Consider the following 22,177-nt stretch of genomic DNA (forward strand, 5'->3'; position numbering starts at 1 on the left):
GCGGAAAACAACGTGGAGTAGTGAATTCACGATAAATGGAGGCGCGATAATCGAGGGATTACTGTAGTTGTATTTTCCTCACATAGTGTCAGCTATTTTTTGCATTGCAAACGCTGTAAATGAGTAATTTTTCATTTGTGGAGTGTCACCTTGAAACAGTGAAAATTGCAATTTGGAGTAGACAGCCATTGGTTAATCGCAGGCTTAGCCTCTTTTTAGCGAGTTAATGTTGCACCATGTTTTACAAAAAAATATATACAGACGCTCCCCTACTTACGAACATTCAACTTACGAACAACGGTACATACGAACATGTCTGCAAATTGCGTTTAAGTCCAAAAATGTTCGCAAGTCCAATTTTGTATTTCGCGTCTTTTTCGGAGTAGTACTTCTTTCCGCCGCTAATACCGACGCCTGGCGCTGTGAGAGCTCAGCTCACCCAGCATCTACCTTCTTCGTTGCAATGCGGAAGTGCGTGAATGTATCTCCAGTGTGCAAAGAACCTTTTTCATTTGTATCATTAAATATCTCATGCATCCAATATTGAATATGGTTGCTAAAAAGCTAAAGGCTTCTATTGAGGGAGTTGCAAGGAAGAGGCAAGCCATTTCATTTGAAACGAGTGGCAATAATAACGAAGCTTGATGCGCGTCAGAAAGTGGTGAGCGTTGCACATTCAGTACCATTTATAAACAGAAAGATCGAGCAGCAGGACCCAAATATTGAACGTTGCACAAAGTTTGCAAATCAATTGAATAATGCCATACAGTGCTACTGCATCATTTATGATGAAAAAAAGAAGAAAACTGTGCAATCGTCATTAGGTCGCTTCTTTTGGCCAGTTTCTAATACATAAATCTATCTCTCTACAGTACTGTACATATTCTCTCCATTTTATTAAATTTTTTTTTTTCAGTACAAACCAATGCGTGTTACTTATACAAGCCTTAAACATACAAATGCACTTATATAAACCTTCAATATACTTATTTAGGCCTTAAACATAAATTATAATACAAAATATAGCACTAAATCAACTTACAAACAAATTCAACTTATGAACAATCGCTCGGAACCAATTGCGTTCGTAAGTTGAGGAGTGTCTGTATATACATTTTGTATGTGTGAACTTTAGTTCTACATCTTTAGTACCAGTAAAAATCCATGAGAGGAAGTGGAGTCTCATATGTAATCAATGGGTGAAGTTTTAACACGCACACGTGCCAAGTGCCGATAAATCACAGCTAGGAAAATTACTAACCTCTTTCGCGTGGGATTAATTGATTTATTGCATATCGCCACAAGCTTAATGTCACATAATAATATAACATAACATATATCATAAATAGGGCGGTGTACCGAACTTCGCTTCTTCTCAGGCACCAACTGAAGTGCATCGGTAGTGCAGTGTATCAAAACATACCTTTTCTTCCTATGCCAACTTTTGGTACCTATAAGTATTAAAAAAACATGCATGTTTAGGTGTCAGCAGTAAATTTTGTTACCACCTGTCCCCCAAGAGTGTTGTGTGCTAAATCTCATTTGTGAACTACAGTTGCATGCAAAGCGCCAGGAAATACTAGCACAAAGAACTTTAAAAACCCCTTTTCAAGTCTTCCAAAATTTGGCAAACTTTAAGAACGTTCATTAATCATGGCTTCCTGTGCGGTGATTTTTGTGTCTACCAGCAATAATGCCTCCCTAACAAGAATGCTGCCTTCACGTGCTTTGGAAAATATGTTCCTTACCACTTGCTGATTGGTAATTTTGAGTGTCCCGTGGCACACACGGACTTGGTTATGCTTTGTTGCGTGGGCAATACTGTCAATGGCAGATATTGTAGGCAAGTACGTTTGTTTACATGACTGTTCTACCGCCAGGCAAGTGTCTTTTTCACCATATAATACTAAAAAATATTGTAAAAGCTTAGTTGAAAAGAATATTTTATTGTATAATTCAGTGTTTCCCAACCTTTTTTAAGTTGTGGCGCACTTTTTGCATTGAAAAAATCTCAAGGGACACCACCATCTGAAAATCATTTAATTTAAAACTATGGTGCCTATATTAACATAATCATTCTCATCAAGGTTTTATCAGCAGGAATCACATACACCTCCAAAATTATTACAAAATCTTATTTTTCACACTGATCTAATGTCACCAAAGGTTGATGTCTGCAGATCCTGAACAACTTCCAGTTCGAGTGATGCAAAAATAAGTAATGTAATGTTTTTAATCGCATAATCTTATGACTTTTCTGAAAATATTAATTAAATCTCCTAATATTACGCAAAAAAATTGGTGCTCACACAGATTTTACATCGCCAAAAGTTAATGCCCTAGAAACCAAACAACTTCCGGTTCATGTTAGAGAAAAATAAGCAACAAAATGACTTTTTCACAATTTCAATAATCTATGATTTAACATCCATGTTTTGATTTGAACCTTGTTATAGTTCAATTTTAATCTCGTTATAGTCATATTAATTTTTCTCGCTAAATATTACATTGTATGACTTCTTACAATTTCCCGCGGCACACCTGACCATTGTTCACCGTGCGGCACCGAGGGTGGGACACACTGGTAGAATATACAATACATTGTTATGAAGGAATTAGAGGCAAGATCGGGCTGAAAAAATCCGGCCTGACCCGAACCGGCCCGTGGGTGTTAGAGCCTGGCCCGAACCCGGCGAATTAACTTGATTTGCAGGACTGAGCCCGAAGCAAACCCAAAGTTTCATAAATTCTTTGGGGAGGACTCCCGAGTCGGGAGGAGGAGGCGTGATTTATGATAACAAATTAAAGCCTGTCTTTTGTAACGAAATCTAAGTTAAACAAGACTGTATCAACATTTCCATCTTTTATTTGATAATATCGATGTTCAAGTTCTACTGTTTAAATACCTACTCACCGACGAGGTGCCAGTCTTTTTGCTCTCGTATGAGAGCAAAGCGCCGCCACATTGACTACATTCAGTGAAGACAACGCAAGTTTCTCTAACACACGTGTCAAAGTGGCGGCCCGGGGGCCAAATCTGGCCCGCCGCATCATTTTGTGTGGCCCGGGAAAGTAAATCATGAGTGCCGACTTTCTGTTTTAGAATCAAATTAAAATGCAGAGTATAGATGTACATTAAATTTCCTGATTTTCCCCCTTTTAAATCAATCATCGTAATTTTTTAATCATTTTTTTCTGTGTTTTTAGTTCAAAAATCATTTTGTAAAATCTAAAAATATATTTAAAAAAAGCTAAAATAAACATTGTTTTAGATCTATAAAAACTGACTATTCAGGGCTTTTAATTCAGTTCTTTGAATCCATTTATTAAGAAAAATCTAAATATTATATTTAAAATGGTCCGGCCCACGTGAAATCAAGTTGACGTTAAAGCGGCCCGCGAACCAACCCAAGTCTGACACCCTTACTCTAGCATATTCAACAATCAATTTGAAACTTTTCCAAAACTCACCTTACTGTCTTTTTAGTTCTAATGTCTTTAGTTTATCCTTAACTTCTTGCTTCTCCATATTCAATATTATTGCAAAGGGGAAGGAAGGGAGGCCGGCGTTCACGTGATGTGTGCAGAGCATGCTCTGGCTCTGCGGCTCCGCCTCCAATTGCAATTACATTACAGCGCCTTTTCTGTTTTATCCCAAATTATTTATTTTATGACAAGTATTCTTTAGTTTAGTATCCACACATCGGTTTAGTAAAGAAATTGCCATTCAAAACTCCTTTTTCGCTCTCTACTATTTTGAAAGATTCTCTTCTCAGAACCCGGGTGTCAAAAGTTCTCTAGTAGAAAATGTGACTTGATGAGCGTTCATATGCAATGTTTCAACCCGTTAAGTGATAAGTACCATAATTACGACACAAAATGAAGGCTGTATGAATGTGTGTGCCGACGTGGTTCTTCTGCTCGTATAAAAACTCACTAGAATGGTTTGTTTATCACAGTCCTGTGACAACAACAAATGCATGCTAAAACTGTTGAGTTTAATGTATAACCAGCATATATTTGCTAAAAGAAGACCAAAACCAAAGTTAAAGCTCAAAGATCACTAAATTGAACGTTTCAAATTTGGGTTGGGTTTGGGTTGTTAAATAAAAGTTGAAGTAATGAGATCTTTCTTACACACATTGTTACACACCTGTCACATGTTTGCAAGTGTTCTTTTGCCCTTGAAATTGTTGTTTTAATGAGCAAATTGTTCGGGGTGGAAAATTACTGATCTGAAAAATAATTCATTTGATAGTTTTTGTGTGCCAAAGCAGGGTCTGGTGTTGCGTTATGTATTTTTAGTGGAATGGAAACACATGGAATTAGTCCTCTTGACTAGATGGTATGTCCAGAAATGTTTTTTAAAATTCTAAACAGAATTTTTAATGTTTTTTAATTGCTAGAATCACAAGGTTGCTTGCAGTGATGGGGGAAGCTAAAACATGTTTGGATCTCATCAATATTATTGAGTATCATAAGGTTAGGATTATAGCCACTAATCTTTATAACATTTGCTAGTTTTGTAAACAGATCTATTTTGCCAATTTTATAGCTATACAAAATTAGTGTTGTAATTTTCTCATTCATTTCCGAGCATTGCATTTCTGTTGGCTAATTTTTTTCTGCTAATGAGAATTAAATAAGGCTTTTTACAGTGAATAGTTTGACTCATATGGGCGGCCTGGTGTTCAAGTGGTTCGAGCGTCGGTCTCAAAGTTCTGGGGTCGAGGGTTCAATCCCAAGTCGGTCCTCACTGTGTGGAGTTTGCATGTTCTCTCTGGGCTTGTGTGGGTTTTTTATGGGTACTCCAGTTTCCTCCCACATCCCAAAAACATGCAGGCCAGGCTAGTTGAACACTGAGCGTGAATGGTTGTCCGTCTCTGTGTGCCCTGCGATTGGCTGGTCGCCAATTTAGGTTGTCCTCGCCTTGTGCCCATAGTTGGCTGGGATCGACTCCAGCACCCCCCTTGAAATTACTTTTTTAAAAATTTTGAGATAAGTTTAAATCTCTGAATCTAAAATACTTTTCCTAGCAAAATCCAAAATCTGTTCATTTTATTCAAAAAATATTTGTATTTTTTTCCTACTGTATACCTGTTTGTGGTATGTTAACTACAAGTATCTGGGTCAATATAGCAATTGACTAATTAATGAATACCAAATCTATTTTATTGGGGACCAAAATGGAATGGACATCTATTGTCATCAGTTGCAATTACATCATTAGATAAGATAATACTGTGAATGTGATCATATAGGTGTACATTCATGAGAAATACAATTGCACAAAGTATGCTAATTGTGGATTTCTTATAACGAGGAAAATGTTTCAACAAAAAATTATTACACTAATTCGGAGTGCATCCATTGTGTGACCAATGTGACGTCAGTCAGAGCAGCACAAAAGCTGGTACACTCGGAAAGAGTAGCTAAGAGATGGGCGGCCTAACTCTTATTAGTTTCTGTACTTTTTCAATATGCCGCTGCCTTCTTTCCTGATCTGAGACTCAGGCAAAGTCCCCTTCACTTGCTGGCTACATTAAGGTTTGTTTCTCTAATAAACACAGGCTATAGTGGCCAGCGAATGCACAATGAGTAGGTGGGAATATTAAAGTTACTTGCATTCAATTGGCAAGAATTTTTTCTGGCATTTAACTTTTTCAGTGCCAGACGATGATAAACATCCACTTGTACGGCAAGATTTTTGATCCTTCGGCCTTGATTTTAAAGTGGTTTGTCACCCTTAAAATCCCCCTATCACCGATTTTTACACAAATTATACAATCTTGCCAAAGAGTTAAAAAAACGATTTACTGTATGTAACGTTGCCATCTGCTTTCTTAAGAAACGATGACGTTACAAGAAGACAGGCGCCAGCAGAGGGCATAAAGATAATTTTAAATACATGGAAAATATGCTATTAAAACTCGCACTGCCTCAAAGTACTGTGCTGCCCCATCGTTAATCTCAGTTGTCAAATATAGTAATTTCTTGAGTTCTTTATTTTCCTGCTTGTCAAATGTTATTTCGTCTTAGGGTGAAGAAAAATGAGAATTGGGTGGCACGGGGGTGCGAGTGGTTAGCGCGTCGGCCTCACAACTTTGGGGTCCTGGGTTCAAATCCAGGTCACGTCCACCTGTATGGAGTTTGCATGTTCTCCCTGGGCCTGCGTGGGTTTCCTCCGAGTACTCCGGTTTCCTCCCACATTCCAAAAGATGCATGGTAGGCTGATTAGACACTCTAAATTGCCCCTAGGTGTTAGTGTGAGTGTGCATGGTTGTCCTTTGTCTTCTTGTGCCCTGCGATCGGCTGGCCCGGAGTCAGCTGGGATAGTCTCCAGCACCCCCCGTGACTCTAATGAGGATAAAGCGGTTCAGAAAATGAGATGAGATGAGAAAATGAGAATTGTGAGCTGTGAGGGCTACGTCAAAAACTTCTGTGCTCTGACGTGTACTATTATCTACTGCATTAAAACAATGTGCTAGCTGGTTATGTAATGGCAGATTGCATTTACAATACATTACCAGATTTCTTTGTATGTCTGAAAAGCTGCTTTCAGGCATACGAAGAACTCCAGTAATCTTTACCCGGTACACCCCGGGCTCAAGTGTTCCAGTGATACCTTGAAACAATGCTGAAATGTCCTCACCTCTACTTGATTACTTGCTTTAGATGTAAATAACAGATGTATAACAATTACAGGAAGGATTACTTTTATTGCAGTTTGGGATGTTGCCCCATCAGTAAAGAGAAGTGGAGCTGTTGTTTTCTTACATCACTCTAGGTCCACCCACTCAGTGCATCTATCAATGTCTCTTCCCTGTTTTTTTCTTGACTAATTTTCTTCATCGTACTTAAATTTTGCTTATGTCTCCATGACCACCCTCCTCGCCCTCTTATTTCCGACCCAAAGGTTTCGTTGGGGGTCTTGAGTACCACAGGAGACATTCAGAACTGTCTGTCATCTCTCCCTTTGCCACCATCCCCCACAATCACCATACTTCAACTGCAGGGAATACCTTCTGGGCTGACTGCTATGCCTCGAAGAGAGGCTGGCAATAAGAGCTTTGGTGGAAGGGGGGGGTTCTGCTGGTCTATGACAGTGAAGACATGTCAAGTACACGTCTGACCCATATGTGAACATGCCCGTTAATCTCGCCTTCATCTTTCCCATTTTTTTATAATCCCTTTTTCAAGGTTTATCTTTTAAGTTTAGTTTATACATGCCATTTTGATATTTTGACCAGATGATGTCATCATTTTTCTCTACTGTGGGCATCTGTGTGTATATTTTATCTACATTCTGAACTGATTCAACAAATACCTCGCAGCTAATCTTATTGTGGAGGTGTTGTCAATGTCATACTTTCCATGAAATTGTATTTCTTGACGCATATGTAAAAACGCAATGTAAAAAATGCTCAGCAGTGGACCTATTTGAAAATGCTATGCTATGTAATCTTCTCATTAGTCTATTGCTTCGAAAAGGAATCAATTTTGTATTCAAAATTAACGTTATCTCTTTATAGATACAGTATATTATTCTAGCAAATTGCAACTCATGTATTTACATATGTAGTTAATCAGCATCATGCCAACGATTCAGAACCATAGCAATTGCCTCTAGTTCTTGTTTGCAACCATAGGTTCTGGACTTTTTTCTAAAATGTTTGAAAATGGGGGAGAGAGCCTCCAGCACCCCCCTTGTGACGATAGGCGGTTCAGAAAATGAATGAATGAATGCATCGGACCAAAAAGCAAATGCGTCATAGTTGGTCCTATTTATATGTTAAATTACAGAGCCGGATCAAAGGGATCTTTTTGAAATGGAGCTCATCTCTTTACGGATTGTGTGTTTTCCCTCATTTGAAATGATTAGTCTATGTCTGGATACTATACCTAATCCATACACACAGTAAAAAGTATCTCATCTCCAAATACATTTGTTACATGCGTGCGTGGTTGCTTCTAGAAGAGTGAGTTGGCCCATAGTTTTCCCTAAATCATGGTAAGGGAATAGATGAAATCAGCACGGCCCTTTCCTGGTAGCCCACCAACCCCCACCCAAAGCGTGCACACAGACGCACACGTACTGTCCATTAACGAAGCAGTCGTGTGTAAAATAACCAGATTTCCCCCTGCCTCGTTGCTTCTCCTCTTCTCTTGCTCTTTTGAACCCACCCCCGGCCTCCTCCTCTCTTCCTTCCTTCCGGGTCTTAAATCCCAGCCTCAAGCACACTGGCCAGCATCCCCTCACTTGAGCATAATTACACACACAGCTAGCCAGATCCTCTGTGATGTTCTCCATTTGGGAACAAAGGTACAGTAATCCCTCGACTATCGTGGCTTCAACTTTCGTGGTTTCACCACATCGCAGATTTTTTTCTGAGGGAATAAAAAAAAATGTCAGTTCATAAAAATATGAAAATCCACGCTGAAACTCGCAAGTGGAAGCCCCTCCCCTGTCCTCCGCTTGCTACTAGAACTCGGCACTGAAGTTAAAAAAATGGGGTTACCCTACTTCGCGGTTTTTCGTTTATCGCGGCCATGTCTGGTCTACATTAACCGCGATAATCGAGGGATTACTGTATAAATTATAGCGGCTTAGACCCAAGTGGTAATGGGAGATTGGTGGGTTCCTATGCTTGTATTTGCCAGTCACGACCTCTGTGAGTTAGGTTTTACTGTATGGATGAAGCATTTTCGTATGTTGGTTGCACTTTGTTTTGTTTGTCTTTTCCCATCTCAGAGGAAACAGTTTTGTTGACATGGCAAAGATTTCCTGACATACCACCTGAAGGCCGCATGCTTTTTCATTGCGGCCAAACTAGTGACTGCACAGGCACGCCTCTGCTGTTTGTTAATCACGCCTCTTTTAAAGAAAGGCAGTGCACAAATGAAGTGTCAACTGATTTATGACAAACATATACAATAAGTTAGGAACTAATTTATTTTTTTGGTGCATTGAAACTGTAACTCAGTTTTTTAAAGACCCAGTTAAATCATTTCATTCATTTTTTTTCTTATAATATTGAATGCATTTGAAGAGAAGTGCTGGAAATAATGCCGAGATAGTTATCGTTGGAAATGATTGTGATTTTAAACAACCTATTGATAAAATCCACAATCCCATTTAAAAAAAAAATCATCCTGACCTAGGATCTGTTGTTACTGTTTTAAAAGAGCGATTTGTAAGTGTATTGTCCAAAAACGGTTCTGAGTAAAATGAGGGAATAACATCCTTCTTTGAGTTTCCAGATAATTGGTTCGCAATGAATTTGCAAACTGCCACTAGAGAATATCTGTGTAGTCTACAACCTAATGTCTATTACATACCTAAAATTTAAATGATTACATGGTACGGTCTTCAAAACGTAGAATTTCAACAACTGTCGTAAACACATCAAAATAACTTGAATGGTCTGACAAGTGATTTATAAAATGGGAAAACATTGTCTTTATAATTAAAAACTCAGTTTGAGGTATTTGCACAAAATGTGTTCTCTTGATGTCTATTGAAATTGTAGGATATTTTAATGAATAATAATTTTAATAATGGTATGGTGTTCTTTGGCTCATGGCTTTATAGCACCAAGTTGGCGATTAGGGACAGAGAGAAGGAAAGATACCGCCTACAAATATATTTGTAAACTCTAGGTATGATAGTAAGTACTTGTTGCTTTATGGACCTTTTTAAAAATATGGACTGGCTCACACAGTGACTTTTATCTCCTTGCGTTATTAATCAAGTTATAAGGTTTTGACTTGTTTTGTATATATTGACACTATATAATATTAAAACTATATAATACTACATTGTGAATTTTGCACAGATTTATTTTCTGAAAATCATGAATCAATTCAAAATAGCGGAACCACCAAGTTTTTTTTAAAATCAAAAATTGTTTAGCTCTAGTTGGAAACGCGCAAACACTCAGAACAACTTAGTGCAGAATTGCTCAAAATAGTCATTTGTAAAACAAAAACAAAACAATCACTATGAATCATTTTTTATCGTAATAAGAATATGCCATTATATGATAAAAAACTACTAAAAAAAGTTTTTTTTCCTCCTCACCTTTAAAAATCCTATTTAACTGGCCTGTCCAAAATGTGAAATGCAATTAGTCAAGCAGTACAAATTTATCTAAGGAACTGTAACACGACCAACATCCATATTTTGCAAAAATGAAAAGCTATCTACTATTTCTTGAAAAGACACAAACTCTTTCACCCATAAATGTCACTGTTATCTCAGAGGACTAAAGTTTCAATGTAATGCCACAGATCTGAACTTCACAGCTGTAGTAATTAGTATAATAATTCCAGTTGATGCTTGATTATTAGCAAGCAGATGTTTCCTCTCCCACGTCCAGTTGCTCCTAAAACATAATGTCAGAAAAAAATATATATCCCAAAACCTATTTTTGGTTAGCATATAACTTATGTGAAAGTATAGTTACTTGTTGCCCAAGTAGTGCATGCACAACAATAAGTTAATGCTGGAACATAAGAGGGAATTGACTCTAGAATTGTCAGCATGCCCGGTGGTGGCTTGTGTTCGAAAGATTGTTTTATGATAGATTTGTTGTTTGGGAAAGTGTGCAATTAACAATACCGTAATAGTCATTGTGTGTTCACTAGGCCAGTAATGATTTAAGAACTGAAGATTCAATTTATACCACGTTTCTTGACTCTAGATCAAATACGCACACAAGTTTTTGAATATACTTTCACACCAACATTAACAAATCACTTGAAAATGACACGCAAGCAAAATAAAAAAAGATAACAATTATCACTTTTTTCAGGTGCATTAGATCAGAAATATACTGGTATTGGCTCAAATTTTAAGGGCAGAACCAAATGTTCAAGTGGACCAGGGCAAGGAATGTCTCTCTCGCTCTGCCTCTATCTCTCTCTCTCTCTCCCTGCGTGGCGTTTTCTCCCTACATTCAGATATAACATCTAACTTTTTGCAAGCTCACGGGTCCTGTTTCGAGTTACCAGCAAATGCGAATAATTGGTTTTAACTCCACCTGAACATATGTCATGATTCTATCGTCTTAGACTTCTGGGAATCTGACTCGAGACTGTGGTCGGGAATCCGAGAATCTAGATTTCGATATGCACATCATTAGGGGCTTAGTGTTCACACACTTAGTACTCGTCTTGGTCTACATGGGCACGCTGCTTGTCTGAAAGAGGTAGACCCAGGCAAGTTAATCATAATAATAATAATCGGACATAGGCCCTGTCGTCATTATCAACGACACAAAAAGCCTACTTGTCATCACACCCAGAAACTGCGTGTGACGAAATTGGTGGTGCTTCTCCATAAGCTGCGTTTACTCGGCAAAAGACCTAAATAAGTGATAGTCATGGAAGTTCTGGCTCTGGGGTCCATTTGAAAGCCACCACCTGGGTTGCCAATTGCTGATCATATCAAACTGTAATGTTGCGGCATATCATATGAAACCGGCTATTTGAACACAGACATACATTCTATGAATAAAGCTTTCGATATGCAAAACCTGGCTGAGTTTTACTAATGACTACATGGTAGTGGATTTATTGTGGGCAATCAGGCAGACCAACCACATGCAAATTAAGATGTCCCATGTGACCTTGGTCAGCCTATTAAATCTGCATCTCAGCAAGTAAATGCTGGCTGTAAAGCCAAGACAAGGCAGAAACAGATACAGAGATTGAGCTGAGAAGAGAACTACCGTACTATGTGATGAAAGTTGTGAAAATGACTGAAGGGGGGAAAGCAGGGTTGCAAAATTATGCTCCTTCAGCAATAAAGGACAATCATCTGTTTCTACTGCTTCCCTCTGGGATCACAGATTAACAGTATAAATGTCTAATGCCATGAAACAAAACGCAGTTGTGATGAATAACGATTGCATGTTGAATTAGTTTGAAAACTTTTTACTCCCAGTGCTACACAAAAAAACAATTATCAAGAAGTGCATTTATTAACCATTAGTTATTGACATATGAAAAGACTAATGTAAATGTATCAAAACGTTTAAAGGGTTGGTCAGACAAGTGGGAGTAGTAGTACTAGTAAGTAGTCCATCAACCAATGACTAGACAGATGATACTGACAGGTGGGGCATGACCTTTTATGAGTTGCCATGCTCTGAACACGTTACTCCTGGCTCTGGAAAACAGCCAACCCCATTATTCTGCTGTTATTATAATTTGATAGTAGAGCTGGGCGGTAAAACGATAACAATAATTATCGTGAATTGTTTATCACTGATAATAATAAAAACTTGATAAAAAATTGATAATTTTAAACTGCAATTAGCCCAGCCGACCAGCACGGAGAACGGGGGTGCTATTGCGAGATGAACGCTAGTTCCAGACCAACGCTCAGGAGAAGAGGATGATGGGGAACCGTGTTTTTAGGATGTTAGCGATAGAGGCTAATGCGGCGCATGAACGCAAAAGGACAACACAGCCAAAATAAGCGATTATGAGATGCAGGACAACACCGAGTCGATCCACTAAAAGATCCAAGTGAATTGTCCCTGGTGTTTTCTTTCTTATTTTTTGAAATGCCTCGTAAATACCTGTGCGCAAAGAGCAGGCCTATTGAAAATGTCCTTAACCCACTGTCTTCATTTGAGGACAGCCTGTAATATTTTTCTTACTTGGTTTTAAGGTGATTCCCCATTTTATGTAAATGTTCTGAAACTATTGCAAAAATCTAAAACTTGTTATCATGGCTTAAAATGGGTTAAGTTCATCCAACTTATTTTATTTTATGTAAATGGCAATATGTGAAATAAATATACACATTGTTTTTGTGAGGCTGAAAATAGTCTGCTTGGTAATGTCTTCAGTTGATTATTTTATTTACTCTTGTTTTCTCGTATGTACGCCGTATTTGTCGCAAAAGAATGACAGAATTGAAAGCACAGTTTATATGTGCACAAATTAGACTTGACCTGCACGAAACTGCAAGGTGACAACGATGAAACGCCATAATGCAAGACAATGCGGCTATTACAATAATTTATTTCAAAATAATTATTTCAAAGTAATTATTTGCATTCATTGCTAATGCAGAAGGATTGCCTGAATGTTCGCTTTGTAGCAAGAAGTTGTCAAATAATATAGTCATGTGGAAAGACATTTCCAGGTAAGGCATGCTACATTTGCAGCCGAATACCCAGTTGGAAAAGAGGAAAAAGTGCGATTGCAATACTTCTGGAGAAATTAGAGGAGCGCATAAATAGATTCAAGAAGTGGATTGCAACTCCAATTACTGCTGCGAGTTTCGTTGCAACCCGAGAGATAATCAAACGTGGAAAACCCTTTACCGATGGCGAAGGGGCGCATTGTGCACTTTCCATTTTGTTGTGGTTTTGTCGAATCACAAAATAAAAATGACAAAAAATCAGACCATTCTTTATTGCATTTCTTTAATTTAATCAAAGAAATGAAACATTGTAATGAAGTTAAAACTTGAGGCAGCATCCTACAACAAAGCCTTCAGTATAAGGCTCCAGACATTTGTTTTTTTCATCCAATGTGGCTCTTTCTGTAAAACAAACAAACATCGTTTAAATGGCATTGCAATTAAAATGATTTTGTCATCTGAACTTAGAATTAATTATGCAAGTCACACCTAACATTTTGTATGTCACACTTTTTAGTAAACCCTTAAACCGTAAAATCTGTCTATAGACACAAAAAGCAATTTTGTCTAAATTCGAGAATAATAAGACATTAAGTTGGACACTATACTGGGAGATAAGGTCTAAATTTGATGCATTTCTCTAAAGCATTTGTCAATGAGACCAAGTTTGTTTGTACACTCACTAATGCTAACCTTAGTTAATATGATAAAGATCTACATACAAAAAAAGTCAGACTGTATGCTGGTACGCTTTTTTGAAGTTGCTTGAGCCTTGGTTCTGTATTAATGCTTATTTATGAGGGACAAAACTTAAACTCAGGGAATTATTTCCCATTTTATTCCGTCTACTGACTTCATGTCGAGGGTGAAACCCCACTTCCGCACTTTCAAGTGAGGGTTACCGCAAGAATATGGATGACATATTCCCAAAATTATGAGGCTTGAGAAATGACATGTGCACAGGACGTGCTGGCATGTACATCCAATCTAGAGCGTTAACAAGCAGTGATCTCATTTCGATGCTAATAAATAACTAATTGTATCATACCACTCTAGATTTGACGTAAGCATCATGACGTTTGTCTGACAGAATGGAGAGTACAGTATGTTGAATGCCTCATCCTATGATGAGATTTGGCATGCAACGCGGTACACTGACCATTCACCTAATTCCCTTGACAGTGACAGCTGGGCTTCAATGACAAACTATGCACGTGTTGGCGTGAACTTTGCCAGAAAGGAACTGGAGAGCGGCAACATGGACTGAAATGGTTGCACAAAGTACGCAAGTTCGCCAAAGCAGGTTTGTCTTTTCTCCGTGTCTGATGGACAAGAGTGGAAAGCAATGAATTACATTTCAGTTAATTACATTAACTAAGTAGTTTGTTATGTAACTTGTCATTTTTAAGGATTTCAAATTCAGCTATTTTACATAAGCACATTTACTTGGAAATCTACTCGATGACATTTCAAAATGCTTTGTTACAAAACAAAATGAAACAAACCATCACCAGAGTGGGTGGAAAAGAATGTTGAATCTGCGGGCTCAGTAATGCACGTCCAATAGCAAGACACACATTAGAAACCCCAATATTTCAGGAAAGATGTCCCGCATTGCCGCAACATTGCTTCGGATTCCTCACTTTCACAGACTTAAACGCCATCAATGCATAAAAGTAGTGGAGCATTACAATGTGTATTTGTTTGACACTGTCCTCAAACTGTGATTGCAACCAGCTACGAGTTACTCTCTTCCATGGCTGAAAAATGACTATGGCTGTTATCTAGTGTCAGAATTTTGCAAATGTGCATAGCCAAAATAATTTAAATCACATTAAGAGCAGCACCTATTCTTTTATTTTAAGTGATGTAACGTTACTAGTGTGCTAATATTTTAAGTAGTTGCCACCACAACTTTAGCTATACAACAAAAATCTTCCCTTGGGCATTTTTTGGGGGCCGGAGGGGGGTCTTTGTCTTAATGCATAGCGAAACAGCTGGCTGGCACCAACCCGTATCATTTCAGCACCATGAGATGCCCGCAGTCAAGCAGTGCATTAAACTCTGACTGGCATTTCTGGCCTGAAATAAAGAAAATCTAAAGCAGAATAAACAGGATGAAAGTAATTATTTTAGTGTATCACAAAATATAGTCAAATTAGACACATTTCTTCACAGGCTACTGAAGAAGTAGAAAGGATGGTGAAACTACTCAAAAGCAAATTTTCTTTACAAAATTATAACAAAATAAATAAATAATTATTGGACAAACTAAATAGTTCCTATCCACTTCTGAATCCTAAGTATTTCATTGAAGCAACCAACAACTTTGTGTTCTGTCTTTGTCTTGCAAGCAATACTTTTTAGTAATGCTCTCCCCTAAAACTTTGTTTCCAATTCTTTCTCTTGTCAGGAAACTATAAAGAGGACCATGGAATAGCAAGGTGGCAGCCAGCAGCATAGGTCTTTCCTGCACAAGACACCTCCCATCTGTGGGCCCCCCACCCAGCCATGGCGGACCCAGGGATGTTGAGTTTATTTGCAGATGATGCAGGGCTGTTCTCAGATGGATTAGAAGGCATAGGAGACTGTTTTCCTCAGCAAACTACCCCTGGCCAATCCAACACTCTACCCCGACAGACTAACCCCCCCCTCAACCACGAACACCAGGGAAACAGGGGTTACCACCAGGGCATGCTCCTTGGTACTGGACCATCACAGCCTAAATTAGGCCAAATCTACGACCACAGCACCTATGCAGGCTTTGAACAGGCCAGCGCTCCTGGAGGAAGAATGATGTCTCAGAACGGTCCGAGTCAGGGGCCAACTAATGTCAATGCAACAATGAATGGCATGGCTTCTCATTACCATAACCCATCTAACTCGAATAATTCCCATCATGGTTACCAAGGTGATACTGGGGCTGGAGCAAGTGGAGCTGGTGTTTGGGGCCAACAGCATCAAAGTAGATCACCATATCATCAGGCAGCAGCACAGCCAGGGAGTGGAGCCACCCAGATGGGAGCTTTCCAAATGTCTCAAGGCAACTACGGTGGGATGCAAGGACAACCCGCACCAAACCCAGCACGAATAAGCCAACATTACCCAACACAGAACATGGCTCACACGCCTACTCAAGACCCATCTCACTACATGGGACATGTTGGAATGGTGGGCAGTCAAATGAGACACCCACAGCCACAAAGTCAAGGCTACCCCAATTTGAACCACACAACTAGATTTCCACATTCTCCTTCACGACAACCTCCACATCCTCATCATCAGCAAAGTATGGGTGGGTTTGGAGGTGGCCAGTACCCTAATTATCAAGCCCAGTATGGTGCCATGGGCTCTGGAATTGGCCAGGGTGCTAATGCTACTGTCACTAGTAATGCCAGCCCAGCTATAGGACAAGGGCAGCTTGGCCAAAGGTTTAATCAGGGATCAGGCACAACTTCTGGGCAATCTGGGCAGCGATACCCTCCTGGGCCACCCCACCAGACACATTCTCTCCCAATCCAACCTCAGCCGGCAGGGCAACAAGGCCCACCTATACACCCCCTTGGCCACTCCCAGCCCCCAAATCAAGCCCAGTCTCACCTTGCACCCCCAGCTCAGGGATCCTACCCCTCTCCTTCATCAATGTCCCCCATGCGGGTTTTGGGAACTCCAACACCTCCACCCCAACAGGTCAGGCCCCCTAGTGCAGGAATAGCTGTTCCTCCAGAGGTTGCTGGGTACACAACACTGCAGCCTACACCTAATTCTATCGCACATCCTCAGAGACCTCCGCAAACATCGCTGTCTGCGCCCCACCAACACCAGCAGACCCACAGTATACCCCCTAATGCAGGGCAAATGTACCCTAGCATGGGACCACAGCGTGGACCCCAAATTGGCCTAAATCACCCTTCACTCCAGCAGCAAGGTAAACTAAGTGTCAACTTTTACTGTCTTACTCCTACCCTAAGGGCATATTCACAGCAGAAAAGTCCCTAGTTTTCTTTGATGCGGTTCGTTCTTACTTTGCAATTTTTACGGGCGACCCAGATGTTGACTACAAAATATGGATGCGCAAACATCGTTCAATCATTGGACTAAATGGTGTGGGCCTGGTAATACGGTAAATGCAGGACTAAACAATCATGGAGCGGTGGCAGCTTGTAGCACTCATGCTCACATCGATATTGTTCATCCAACTACAAGTGTTTGCAGGACATTTGACAAATCAGAGGGTATTGATGCAACGTCGATTTTATGTGTAAATATCTAGAACGGTCCCCAGCCTTTTTCCTCACCGTGGACCGGTAAAGCTCTTTCTATTTTCTCGCGGACCGGTGGGGGAGGCCACGACGGCAGACAAAGGCGGGGGAACGTAACATGACGGCAAAAGAAATAAGTACCAAGCAAGCACAATAGTGTGTATTAATTGTTATCATAATTTTTTTCATTTCAAGGAGATGGGCGACATTGAAAATACGTTACTAATTTTGGCCAAAACGTGTTATGAGAGCCATTGACATGTAACAGAGAATCCGGCAATTTTTCAAAATAAAACATTTTTCACATTCTGGGGGAAAAAAATAAACGATAGTAATGTAATTTTGTTTATTCTCGTTCTGCGGCCCCGTAACAATTGACTGGTCCGCATCTTGGCGGTTGGCGACCTATGGTCCAGAAGACATTCCGTTTCCTCATCAGTTCATGTCAAACCTCGACTCATGTTAGGTGACACGTTGCGAACCAAACATTTCCCACAATGCCAGTGGGTACATAAGCCTATAATGTGCAAAGAAGAGTGTGATTTCACCTTTGGTCCGATGACTCGACACCATTGCCTGGCGAGGTTTCGGACCAGCTGTTTGGTCCGCACCAGACTTCACTGGTTTGTACTGACACCGGCCCAAAAGATATACACCATAAACTTCAGGGCAGGTGTGAATATGCCCTAAAGTCAGTTATGATTTGAGTCTGTGAAGATTATTTCTGCTCTATTTGTGATCCAATAACGAATATCCTATCTCTGTTTTCAGGGCCTCATGATTCACCGGTTAGCAAAGGGGGAGAACAGCATATCCTCCATTCCCAGCAACAAGCCTCTCGAAGCGGCCTGGCCATACAGCCTTCCCCTGTCGGTTTCCAGGGTCCATCTGTCAACCAGCATGGAGTCCTTACCATGAACCATGGTTTATTGCCACCTACCCAAAATGTTCAGGCGCCGCACACTCACCTGTCCTCCCATCCACTACAAAGCACACCCCCTCCCCACAACCAGGCCTCCCAGCATTGGCCACCGCCGCCTTCTGCCTCACACCTGCTCTCCTCACCCCCGACTACCCCTCAGAAAGTGCCTAATATACAGGTGAGTCACAATCAAAGAAGTGTTTATCTCGGGATGTTACAGAAAGATCAACACTGCTTTTTTTGTTGTTTTCACAAATGTTCAAAACTGTATGTAAATATTTCTTGTGTATATGGGAGGAGTAATAATTGTTGGAGTGTGAGGTAAGTGCACTGTGTTTGTGTATACCGTATGTGACATTTGAGAACAGCAGTACTTTAGGCGCTGTTCAGTGCAATTCTGTGTATTACATTACAGTGGTACCTCGAGATACGAGCTTAATTTGTTCCGGGACTGAGCTCGTATGTCGATTTACTCGTAACTTAAATGAACGTTTCTCATAGAAATTAACTAAAAACCAATTAATTCGTTCCAACCCTGAAAAAACACCAAAAACAGGATATTGTATTAGAAAAACATTTTTATTCGGTCTAATTCGCCATCTATTAACAAAGTAACAAATAACTAGTGGTTTAATAGTACCAAAATGTGTTTAATAGTACTAAAATTAGATGGATTTCGCAGAGGGGGAGAGAGAGTGACTTTTTGCACGGCAACACACTCGTAACATAAACAAATTTAAACAAACTTGGATTACGATGCAGACACACTCAAAAATAAGTTTAATCTAACTTAACACTAAACTTTATTCAAATTTTGTTTTAAAGTTTTATACCTTTCTTCTCCTCGGTTGGCTCTATTTGCCCCGCCTCCACCCTGACTTTCAGAAGCAACCTATTGAGGGTTGTTTGCTTTTGTCTTCCCTTCAAAATATTCCGAAAATGATGCACTCAAATGTCCTCACAATAGGATAACGCACGACCACTTGCCAACTTGCCCGGGAAGCACTCCTCTCATATTAGCGAACAAGCTCCGCCATTCGCACTGACTAACGGGAAAAAAAACCTGGAAAATGCAACGTTCCGCCCAGTGCTCATAGAGACATTACACGAGGGAGTTGAGACCAGAAAGACAGTGCCCGTAATGTTCTTATGAGCAGCCTCTCGCGTCCGTTGTATGCTCGTATATCAAAATTTGTCTCGTATCTCAAGAAAAACATTTGCCCAAAATTTTACTCTTATCTCAAATTGCTCGTATGTCGGGGCACTCGTATGTCGAGGTATTACTGTATATTAGTGAGAGATTCTGGTATTTTTCTTCTGCTCCAACCCATGTGCGGTTGTGCTTTCATATGTTAGTGGGGATTGTTCTAAGCCCATCCACACACAGTCTACCACTCATACATCGAGGCGCCACCAACATAATCTCTCCTCCCTCGTGCTCCCACTTCACCACCACCTCTTAAGAGGAAACCTCCCTTCCTGTCTCTGCCTCCTCCCTGTCTCCTCTATTTCCGCTCTCTCTGCAGGTCTCGTTCCCAGTCTTATTTCTTCATTATTGTTATGTGGCCAGATGTTCAGAGAGATAGTTTGTGTGAGAGCGAGAGGGTAAGGAAGAAAAGAACCCCACGGTGCGTCTTAGGAGGACACACGTGCGAAGAATAAGTAAGGACCTCTTGTGGTGGCATCCAACCTCTATGCCATTGGAAACTGACGAGGATGGAGTCTTCGTGGCAATATGGTTCCAATGACCTCTATGTCTCTGGTGTTGATTTTCTTTTCCACCATTGGTGCTCCATGTGGTTCCCTCTTCTTCCATGAGATTGTTTAGTTGCTCAAAGCCTCCTTTCTCCACTGACCCATTCATACACAATAGCAGCCCTGTGGTCTCACATGCCCAGATCCAATCCTCTCTCCTCTGCAGTCTCATTCACACAGATTTCCACTCCTCCCTACCATCACCCACCATACCTCCAGCCTTTGTGACCTGTTATTTGAGGTTGAGATTTAAGTCATCACGCTCAATTTATCTGACTCTCCTGACCTAGATACTGGTTTTGATGGGGAACCAAGCTTGGTTCTTCCCTGGGCTGACAGCTTGGGCCATCCCAAGACTAACTGACTGCTAGCTGCATCAACAGTCAGTCAGAAATCTGCATTACAGATGAGATGGCAAATCTACCTGGGAATATCAGATGTATCCTATCTAGTGGAATCCATTTACTGTGTGAATATCAGCTACAATGTTGTTCGGCACAGCCATTAGTGATTCTTCCAATGTAGTTTTTTTTTAAAAACAGACAACAACATAGAGTGCATACACAGATAGACTGGCGAGTCAGTCATGATTATGGTATGTCTCGTATTCTAAGCTCCATCTGTTCACTAAGCATGGTTATTACACATGCACTTATACACACGTGCAAGTGTGCTTTCGTCAGCCGCTCAAGGTCACAGTGCTGGCAGATCACCGTGGTGTGACCTTTATTCTACATCACACACATACCCACGCTGTTGCGTGCGGCACTCTAGATGACATATATCATGCCTAACTCACCCTTCCCCCTCTTCCAATTGCCGTCCACAAGCTGCTATACAATCTAACTTGCCTTGTCGCCACAGCTTCCAGGAAATGGCGCTCTAATGTTGTCTATATTTTTTTGTATTATTATAGTGGACTTATATTGGCTAAACAAACAAATAAGAAAAAATAACTGTACATGAAAGAATAACTTTTCCGATAAATTGCTCAGTAGATTTTGGTTCAAAACAGTGCTGTTCAGTTTTGTGTTTGCCTTTCCATTTTTGGATAGGCAGGAGGATGATAGTATCTGACAATAGCCTAAACGGTATTACATAAGAGCAACGCAGTTTCTAACTCGCCACTAAATTTGACATGGCATGAATACAAATGAAAATAAGTACAATGAAAATTTCACTAAAATCTACAAATCTCATCTTTGCTGTATTCCATAATTTCAATTGTCAGCTAGGGATGTCGTGATACTCACTTTATTGCTTCCTATCCAATCCGATTTTTCTCTGTTTTAGAAAAACAGATCCAACGCCGAACCGATGCCCAATATTTGGACCAGTATGATTCATTCATGTCAATGAAAAATCACTGTTCTTATTCGAGAAAGTCAAGAAATACTTTGTGTACTATTTTACAGGATGATCTGTTAATTTCATCATGGGTTGATTTACAGCAACAGAAAAGCACCATAGTACTGAAAACACACTGGATCAGATCCAATCTTGGGACCAAATCCATACAGTACTCCAAAAATAGTCATATCGGGTGTCATACTGAGTATCTTATTGGGACATTACTATTCTCAACCTAAATGTGCATTTGCTTTTAGAATAAAAATTCAAAGGGCCTATGAGCCTACAACTGAGGAGATTTGTCATTGGCCAAAATTCTGAACATTCAGAACCCCCCTAGTACCATGAGCTACGATGAGAAATGGCTATGTGGCTTCCGCAAATGAAATCCTTATCCAGTGGAAAAGTTAAAGCACCTTGGTATTTTGTTGATGGGTGACGTTTGAAGCGTGGAATTGGTCGGCTGAGTGGTGTAGTGTCTAGTATCTGCGTTGGTCTTTCATGGTTATGTGCTAAGCCAAAGGGAAAAGTTCTCTATTTACCCGCCAAGGCACATTTCCACCATCATTCTGACCGAGAGAAAAAGATCATGGATCCTCTCTTCCTCAAGAAAGATCCTTGTTTTCTGCCTTGAAGAGCTAGATGAAGTCACTGTGGACAGAAGTCAGGGTTTCCTTACTTAAGTGTCTGCCTTTGCTGACTTGGGATAATGTGGAGAAAGATGTGTGA

General features: G+C 40.1%; 1 protein-coding gene across 7 annotated transcripts in view; it reads left to right on the top strand.

The window, feature by feature from the left end:
- The window catches only part of chd7 (chromodomain helicase DNA binding protein 7), an 86,218-nt gene that overhangs the window by 8,399 nt on the left and 55,642 nt on the right, over positions 1-22,177 (top strand). For all 7 annotated transcript variants that reach the window (XM_077616322.1, XM_077616323.1, XM_077616317.1 and 4 more), the window contains exons 2-4: positions 14,342-14,462; positions 15,573-17,087; positions 18,193-18,521. In XM_077616322.1, the coding sequence (XP_077472448.1) occupies positions 15,671-17,087; positions 18,193-18,521 (1,746 nt within the window). In that variant the 5' untranslated portion in view covers positions 14,342-14,462; positions 15,573-15,670. The remainder of the gene's footprint in view (positions 1-14,341; positions 14,463-15,572; positions 17,088-18,192; positions 18,522-22,177) is intronic.

This window comes from Stigmatopora argus, chromosome 12 (genome assembly GCF_051989625.1).
Source record: "Stigmatopora argus isolate UIUO_Sarg chromosome 12, RoL_Sarg_1.0, whole genome shotgun sequence".
Lineage (NCBI taxonomy): Eukaryota > Metazoa > Chordata > Actinopteri > Syngnathiformes > Syngnathidae > Stigmatopora > Stigmatopora argus.